At 38.3% G+C, this 9,636-nt stretch overlaps 1 protein-coding gene across 1 annotated transcript in view; it reads left to right on the top strand.

The window, feature by feature from the left end:
• LOC106870583 (hydroxymethylglutaryl-CoA synthase, cytoplasmic) overlaps positions 1-9,636 on the top strand; it is a 13,836-nt gene that overhangs the window by 1,463 nt on the left and 2,737 nt on the right. Inside the window, exons 2-6 of the mRNA XM_014916711.2 lie at positions 1,094-1,219; positions 2,205-2,369; positions 5,913-6,066; positions 6,651-6,821; positions 7,819-8,051. Coding sequence (XP_014772197.2) covers positions 1,094-1,219; positions 2,205-2,369; positions 5,913-6,066; positions 6,651-6,821; positions 7,819-8,051 — 849 coding nt within the window. The remainder of the gene's footprint in view (positions 1-1,093; positions 1,220-2,204; positions 2,370-5,912; positions 6,067-6,650; positions 6,822-7,818; positions 8,052-9,636) is intronic.

The following is a 9,636-nucleotide window of genomic DNA, read 5'->3' as shown; positions in this document are numbered from 1 at the left end:
GGGGGGGGGGGGTCGATGTAATCAACTAACCGCACCCCCTCCACCAAATTTCAGGCCTTGTACTTATAGTAGAAAGGATTATTATTTTGATTATTATTATTATTATTATTATTATTATTATTATTATTATTATTATTAAAGAGGTGGTGAGCTCTGGCAGAATCATTAGCACGCTGGACAAAATGCTTAGTAGCATTCCACCCATTGCTACGTTCTGAGTTCAAATTCCACCGAGGTCGACTTTGCCTTTCATCCTTTCGGGGTCAATTAAATAAGTACCAGTTATGTACTGGTGTCGATGTAATTGACTTAATCCCCTCCTCCCCCAAACTGCCCCTGTGGCAAAAATTTGAAATCATCATTATGGTTTTTACATAAGGCAGCGAGCTGGCACAATCATTAGGATGCTGGACAAAATGGTTAACCGTATTTCACCCATCGCTCCCTCATTCTGGATTCAAATTCCGCCGAGGTCGACTTTGCCTTTCATCCTTTCGGGGGTCAATAAAATAAGTACCAGTGAAATACTGGCGTTGATGTAATGGACTAGTCCCCTCCCCACAAATTATTATTATTATGGTGGCAAGCTGGAAGAACTGTTAGCATGTCGGGCGAAACGCTTCGTGGTATCTCATCCATCTTCGACTGAGTAATATGAATGCTAAAGGGTCAAAATTCAGACATGATGGGCATGGATGGACTAATGTGTATCTCAGCAGCATGGGATGGTTTATAAAAAGGAAGACTTATTGTCATTATCTATTGTTTTTTCTGAAGAATAAAAAGTTTAGAATGGTACAACAATACACTATAAAACAAACAATGGACTATATACCTGTTGTAATTTGGTTATCTATAGTCCGATGATATTTCGGAATTACAATTCCTTCTTCAGATCTTCTTAGCTGGAGTCTCTGCTATAAACTGTTTTCCAACGGTTTTCTTTTTTTTCGGAAGCATCTCAGTAGTGGTCTCACGAAGTTTCTTCAGGAATTCCTCATGAGAAGTGCGTGGTTTTTGTGTGTGTGTGTTTCTCATTAAAATTTAATTATCCAAATTTAACTGCTGTTTTCTTTCTTCTCTTTAATTCCAGGTCGCTATGCCGTCGTGGTTGCAGGAGATATTGCAGTATATGCATCCGGCAATGCCCGCAGTACTGGAGGTGCAGCTGCTATTGCAATGCTCATTGGACCAAATGCACCATTAATATTAGATCAACGTAAACATTGTATTATTACTATTATTATTATTATTATTATTATTATTATTATTATTATTATTATTCAGGCAGTGAGCTGGTAGAATTATTAACACGCTTAGTGGCATTTCACCTGTCTTTACGTTCTGAATTCAAATTCCCCCCGAGGTCAACTTTGTCCTTCATCCTTTCAGGGTCATTAAATTAAGTACCAGTGAGACACTGGGCTCGATGTAATTCACTTATCCCATCCCCATCCGTATGGTAGAAAGGATTATTATTATTATAAGAGAAGGTGATGAGCTGGGAGAGTCGTCAGCACGGTGGACGAAATGCTTGGCGGTATGTCACCCGTTGCTACGTTGCTTCGTACTGAGCAATCACTTGTAGTCCCCTCTCCCCATGCTCTGTTGGTATTGGCAGCAGCCTGGGAGGCATTGTGCCAAAGCTTGAACTCATGCAAGAAAAGTAAGCAAAGGTCCTTTTTTTGTTCTGTTCATATTTAAGGGCACCTATGCTTCAAGAATGTTTTCTGTCTGAAATAAATAGAAAATTATTAAAAAGCATACATCAATTAAGTATGTTGAAATTCACCTAAAATATAATTAAAATACTATGATAAAATTGTGTTTCAAAACACAACACTTAGAGGGGCCATTATTTTCGGAACAACTTAATAAGATAAATATATACAAATTATAAAAATAATAATAAAAAATATACAGCACAATACTGTTTCTACTTCTCGGATTTTCACCTATCACAGGGGTTTCAGAACGTAACACTTGCGATAGTTGAGGAATTACTGTGCTTCAAACTTCTTAGTGTATCATGTACAAGGCATGATTAAGTATTTAGATGTATTAAATGACTTTTGTTTTCATTTCTAGATATCTATCTTTCAATCAAATATAAGGGTGTCTATTTACTTTTGAGCTGTCTGTGCATTTCAAACAACCCTCCCCACCTCAACTGTCTAATTTTTCTGTTTCTCTGTCTTTCGAAGGAGTTCGTGCTACTCATATGCAACACGTGTACGATTTCTACAAACCAGACATGACTTCTGAATATCCGACAGTGGACGGGAAACTCTCTATTAAATGTTACCAGCACGCACTGGATAAATGCTACCAGGAGTACACTCACAAAGTGCACCAGCAACACCTTATAGGTATTTTGTATTTCAGTATCACCACTAAGTCTCTACACACTATACATGATGGCAGTGAAAGGTGCATTAGCATATTTGATGTATCAAGGAAAAGAATGCATTAAAATATCATCATCATCATCATCATTTAATGTCCATTTTTTTATGCTGGCATGGGTTAGACACTTTGACAGGAGCTGGTTAGCAAGGATTTTTAAGAGACTGGTACAGCAAACATTGTCTGTTTGTCTGTCCTTGTTTTGTCCTTTCTTCATTTAAACCTGAATATGGTTAATAAAGAAGAGAGTTTGACAGGAGCTGGTCAGCCAGAGATCTGCACTAGGTTCCATGTCTGTTTTGGCATGGCTTCTACAGCTGGATGCACTTCCTAATGCCATCCACTCTACAGAGTGTAATGGGTGCCTTTTACACTGCACCAGTGGCACCAGCTCCCACAAGTCCTCAAGATGAGGAATGCTCACTTGAAGAGGGGCATACTTGTATACAAGGACAGCCGTGATTTTAATTAGCTTTTGGAAGAATCGTTAGCAAGGCAGGCAAAATGCTTAGCGGCTTTTCATCCATCTTTGTATTCTGAGTTCAGATTCTGCCAAGCTCGTGTTTGCCTGTCATCCTTTCGGGGTCGATAAAATAAGTACCTGTTGATCATTGGGATTGAGATAATCAATTTAATCACTTCCTCCAAAATTGCTCACCTTGTACCTGGAGTAGAAAGGACTATTATTATTTGTAACACGGCAAGCCGGCAGATTCATTAACACACCTGGCATTTTGTCCATTGCCGCATTCTGAGTTCAAATTCTGCCAAGGTCGACCTTACTTTTCATCCTTTCGGGGTTGATAAAATAAGTACCAGTTACATACTGGAGTCAATGCAATTGACTTAATCCCTTCCTCCAAATTTGAGACCTTGTGCTTCCAGTAGAAAGGATTATTATTATTATTATTATTATTATTATTATTATTATTATTATTGTTCAGTAGTTTTATTTTTATAATGTGCTTTCACTTCACTACCGAGCGCAGCTCTGTGTGCCTTGGGTATGTGCTGTGGTTTGCTGTGATGCTCTTATGGTTACTGTATTGAAAGTGTTTTGCGTAGGATGTGTGCAGTGCCCAGTAGTGCAATTTTCTGTATTATTATTATTATCATTATTATTATTATTATAAGGCGGTGAGCTTGGCAGAATGGTTAGCAGCATTTCATCCGTCTTTATATTCTGAGTTCAAATTCCATCAAGGTCGACTTTGCCTTTCATCCTTCCAAGGTCAATAAAATATGTACCAGTTGATCACTGGGACTGATGTAATCATTCTATCCCTTCCCCCTGAAATTGCTGACCTTGTGCTAAAATTTAAAACCATTATTATTATAATAAGGTGGCAAATTGGCAGAATCCTTTGTATGTCGAACAAAATACTTAGTAGTAATTCTTCCGGCTCTTTTTATGTTCTGAGTTCAAATCCTGCCTAGGTTGACTTTGCTTTCCATCCTTTTGGCTTCCAAGCGCCTTTTCTCTCCTTTTGCAGCTAGTTCAAGACTCCTTAGTATCGAGTGAAACCCTGATCCCAACAAATCCTGTTCACACCTATCACTAACAGAAGAAAATAAATAAAATATATGGAAGGAAACTGTTTTGAAATGTTTTCTTAGAATCCATTTGGTCCCATTTAATAGTCACAGCTGTTACAAGGGAGATAATCGTTTTTGACATGATTTGAGGCTGGTTCAAAATTTGAAATTAAAGAATTTATATGCCTTTTATCTTTTACTTGTTTCAGTCATTAGACTGCAGCCATGCTGGGGCACCACCTTGAAGAATTTTTTGTGGAATGAATCTACCCCAGTACTTTTTTTTTTTTTTTTTTTTTTTTTTTGTAAGAGACTAGTACTTATTCCATCAGTCCCTTTTGCTGAACTGTTAAGTTACAGGGATGGAAACACACCAACACCAGCTGTCAAACAGTTTTGGGGGCAAACATTCAGACATATATATATTTAAGTATATATACACATATACACACAACTGGCTTCTTTCAGTTCTGATTACCAAATCCTCTCACAATACAGCCTGAGGCTGTAGTAAAAGACACTTGCCCTAGGTGCCACCACATAATGGGACTGAACCCACAATCCTGCAGTTGGGAAGTAAGCTTCTTGCCACTCAATCAGGCCTCTATTTAATTTTTTTAACATATTACAAAGTTCTTGTTAGGAGTCATCATGACTAGCTGTATTTCATTCTTTTTAGAAATCCTCACCCTGGTATAACCTTTTCATTAAATACTTTATAATTGAATACTTAATTAAATACTTTATGAAGTGAGACATTTCATTACAGATGAAAATAGTTTGTCTAGATAAAGTTTATGAAAAGTGTTTTTTTTTATTTTTCTCAATTTTTTATAGAATGTTTGTAGATTAGGAATAGGGAGAGAGTTTTTTGTGCTTACAAGGTGTGTAAACTTCACACCTGTGCAGGAATGGTAACATCATCTCCCACCCAAACAATTTTGCTCATGTGGCATTAATTTTGACAAGAAAAAAATAAAGTCAAATACCTTTTGAGCAGACCTCATCTATATAAAATAACTGCTTCCAGGGAATTGTATCCTCTGACATCTTAGAGTGCACTAATAATTTAAGTTTTAGCTACAACTTCAGAAGCTAACCCTAACCTAACCCTTTGAGATGTAGACATTCATAAGTGGTATTATCTTCATGTGTGTACTGGAACAAACATTTATCCATCATCAACAATTTAAACCTTTAGCACTCAGATTAATCGTCAAATGTAATGCTTATTTATTCACAATGTTTTGAAATAATCATGAATTATCTCATAGCTTTGAGATTTTGATGATGTGATTGTTTACTTACAGAATGACATTGTAGGTTAGGTGTGAGAGGCTGGACCTTGCTAGTTTCAACATAAAAATGGATACAGTTAGTGTAACCCTTTAGCATTCAGATTCCTCTGTCAAATGTAAAACTTGTTTATTCACATTGTTTTGAATTAATCCTGCATTATCTCATAGCTTCAAAATTTCAATGATGTGATTGTTAATTCTTAGAATGACGTTGTAGGGTAAGTGGGAGAAGTCTGATCTGGCTGGTTTGAATATAAAACAGGGAGAATATTTGGGTCAATACAGCTACAGTAAGCCCTTTAGCATACAAATTGATCTGTCAAACCTAATGCTTATTTATTCATATATTCTCATACTTTTGAGATTTCGATGATGTGATAGTATATTTTTAGAATGATGTAGGGCAGGTGTGATAGGCCAGATCTAGCTGGTTTCAATAAAGGGTTAAAATGGATTTGCACAAAATCACAGCCATATTTTTCATAACCTGCATGTTTCCTGTAACAATCACAGCTATTACAAGAGAAGGAATCATTTTGTTATGATTGGTGAGATTAGAAAATTGAAATTGAAGAATTATATTAAAAAAAATGTTTAGAACTCACATATTTAATATTTTTTTAAAATGGTTTTGTTAATACATAGTTCATAATATTTCTTTGAATTCTTCAGAAAACTTCACTGTGTCTAGTGCCAATGCATTTGTGTTCCATTCACCATACTGTAAACTGGTGCAGAAATCTCTGGCCCGGCTTGTACTCAATGATTTTCTGCGAGACCCCAATCCTGACTTCAACGGATTGTACAACGGTCTTGAAGAATTCAGGTGAGTCTGTCGATAACACTTTTTTTTTTTTTACTAATCTTCAACCAGCATGCGGTGGCACCAAAGTTTTTTTGGGTGTGTTTTTCATTACCCGCTTTGTTTATTTTTTTTGTTTCATTGTATATACAAATACACAATGACTAAGGAATTCACCTCATGATCATGTTATTTTACTAAATTCTTTGGTTATATTTAAAATTAATTGAAAGAAACACAAGGCATCTAAACAGAAATATGATATGGTAAAATTGCCAAAATTCCTGGTCCTTTGTCATCTCCTCAATGGGGCCCAGCATCTGAAGATCCTTTCTTACCAATTTGTCCCACATTTTTCCTGGGTCTACCCCTTCCACAATGCACCACCAGGAATTGAACTCACATTATGATTGTGAGTCAAGTGCCCTTACCACTTAGCCATGTGCCTTCACTTATCCGCTTTAAATGCCAGAGCATTAATAGATTTGTAAGGCTTCTTGAAATTTTGAGTTATAGGGTTTTGAAGGATGTGAAAATTTAGAGCATAAAGCCATTATTTACATAATCTCTTGAACTTATTAATTATGCATTTACTTATTTATTTGAAGGAAAATCGAACTGGAGTCTACATACTTTGATAAGCAAGTCGAATCTACGTTTGTGAAGTGCAGTGAAAAGGCATTCCTTCAGAAAACCAAACCGTCTCTTTATTTGGCAAACAGAATTGGAAACATGTATACTCCATCAGTCTACAGCTGTTTACTCTCCTATATAATGAAGTAAGGATGAATGGCTTTTTAAAGGGCATCTTTTGAAGTTTCTCCTTTTCCGTGTATGATTTTTGTTTTGTTTTCACTTTTTTATTTTTTGTGTCTGAGTTTGTGGCTGTTTGCATATGTTTGTGGCTATTGTTTGCTTAATGTCGCTCTCTTTTTCTTTCTCCATCTTTGTCCCTGTCTCTCTCCTCTTTTCTTTCACCTATTTTTCCTTTTCTTCTCAGTTTTTTTTTGCTATGTATGTGAAGTGTGTCTACAGTCCTTTTTCACTCACATATACAAGGTGGTAGTGGAGGCGCAATGGCCCAGTGGTTAGGGCAGCGGACTCGTGGTCAGAGGATCGCAGTTTCGATTCCCAGACCGGGCGTTGTGAGTGTTTATTGAGCGAAAAAACACCTAAAGCTCCACAAGGCTCTGGCAGGGGATGGTGGCGAACCCTGCTGTACTCTTCCACCACAACTTTAGCCTCATCGCCATAAGCTTGCAGAAGCATGCTCAATGTCTCTGTAGCAGACTTCCCAAACTTAACAGAAGATTTCATGTCAGCTCTTTTTTCCTGTCCATAACAAAATTGCAGACTGCAACATACACATGATCACAAAAACACAAATTTCACAACTTGCCAAGTAAACATAAGTAATGTCACTCAGCACACTACCTCATGAAGGTCACTGCTAGCTCCCACTGCACCCACAACCATGTGCTGCCATCTGTTGGCACGGTACAGAACTGAGTGAGTGTTCAAAGCTGCTGTACTTTCGTAATCACCATTATATTCATCCAACTCTATACTGTGTAGTCGACGAAATCAAAAACCATGTGCATGCATGAAATTAAATTATAAAATGGCAACAATTTATCCATCACACTCTCTGTGTGTGTGCATATATATATATATACATGGGTGTATTTATGTAGGCATGTGTGTGTGTAATATACATTACACACACGCACATGAATATCGTATCATTTTTATTAATTATCTCGTTTCCTTCTCCAGCCAATCACTTGCAGACCTGCCAGGACAAAGAATCGTCCTCTTCTCCTATGGTTCCGGCCTTGCCTCTTCCATGTTCTCCCTCCACATCACCCAGGACAATTCCAGTGGATCTTCGCTTGAGAAACTCTACCACTCGTTAAGTGGCATCAAAAGTCGGTTAGAATCTCGGGTGAAATTCAGTCCCAAAGAATTTGAAGAAACATTGAAACTTCGTGAGAAGACTCATCATATCGGTAGGTTTTACATGGGCCGAAGTGTGTTTGTGTATACTGATATAATGATAGAAGGATAGGAAAATATTAGATTTACAAGCCCTAAAATTCACTCCATAATTGCCTATGGGCATATGGCGTAGTTGTTAAGAGCATGGGCTACTAACACCAAGATTTCAAGTTCGATTCCAACCTGAATAATAATAACAACAACAGCATCGAAAAATACCTTAGGAATGAGAACCCAGGTTCAAAATTTCCCCAAGAAGGCTGGAGGGTACATCAGCTGAAATGTGTTAACAACAAACAAGATCAGGATGTAGAAAACACTTGCTCAGACTGCCACGCAGTGGGACTGAACCCAGAACCATGTGGTTGGGAAGCAATTTTCTTACCACACAGCCACACCTGCACCTATGAAAGAGCACATGGCCAGATGTTTGTTTATGGTGACTTCATTTGTCATTCCATCAACTGAAAGAAACCCTGTCCGTGTGATGGAACAGTGACATCATGTACAGACACCTAACCAGTTGGAAGTGCAGTAAGTTATAACTTTCATCTGTCACCTATATTTCAAGCCATGCAGTTCTGCAACAGGATTGAATAGACGTCTGAGAGGTCATGGGAAGAAGGTCGGGAATGCCATTGACAATGCAAAAGCTCAATCTGGCACTTTCTCCTTCAGTTACGGCAACAAGAGTTCTTGTTGTTCTGATCAATGGAACAGCCTGCTCATGAAATTAATATGCATGTGACTGAGTACTCCACAGACTCATGTACCCTTAATGTAGTCCACAGGGAGATTCAGCGTGACACAGTGTTGCAAGGTTGGCCCTTTGAAATATGGGTACTACTCATTTTTGCCAGCTGAGTAGACTGGAGCAACGTTGAAATAAAGTGTCTTGCTTAAGGACTCAATGCATTGCCAGGAATTGAATTCATGACCAACGTACCTGACAGAGAAAGTGCCAGGTTGAGCCATTTACTCAGATGATTTCTGTCTCCTTGTGCTTTTGCATTGTCAGTGGCATTCCCGACCTTCTGCCCATGACCTCTCAGACGTCTATTCAATCCTGTTGCAGAACTGCATGGCTTGAAATATAGGTGACAGATGAAAGTTATAACTTACTGCACTTCCAACTGGTTAGGTGTCTGTCCATGATGTCACTGTTCCATCACACCGACAGGGTTTCTTTCAGTTGATGGAATGACAAATGAAGTCACCATAAACAAACATCTGGCCATGTGCTTTTCTGTAGGCACAGGGGTGGCTGTGTGGTAATAAGCTTACTTCCTCCTAACCACATGGTTCTGGGTTCAGTCCCACTGCGTGGCACCCTGGGCAAGTGTCTTCTACAATAGCTTCAGGCCGACAAAAGTCTCATGAGTGGATTTGGTAGATGGAAACTGAGCTTCAAAGGCGGTGAGCTGGCAGAAACGTTATCACGCCGGGCGAAATGCTTAGCGATATTTCGTCTGTCTTTACGTTCTGAGTTCAAATTCCGCCCAGGTCAACTTTACCTTTCATCCTTTCAGGGTCGATAAATTAAGTACCAGTTACACACTGGGGTCGATGTAATCGACTTAATCCCTTTGTCTGTCC

Source organism: Octopus bimaculoides, chromosome 28 (assembly GCF_001194135.2).
Source record: "Octopus bimaculoides isolate UCB-OBI-ISO-001 chromosome 28, ASM119413v2, whole genome shotgun sequence".
NCBI classification, from domain to species: domain Eukaryota; kingdom Metazoa; phylum Mollusca; class Cephalopoda; order Octopoda; family Octopodidae; genus Octopus; species Octopus bimaculoides.
The sequence above is the reverse complement of the archived record's forward strand: the minus strand, read 5'-3'. Positions and strand labels throughout refer to the sequence as shown.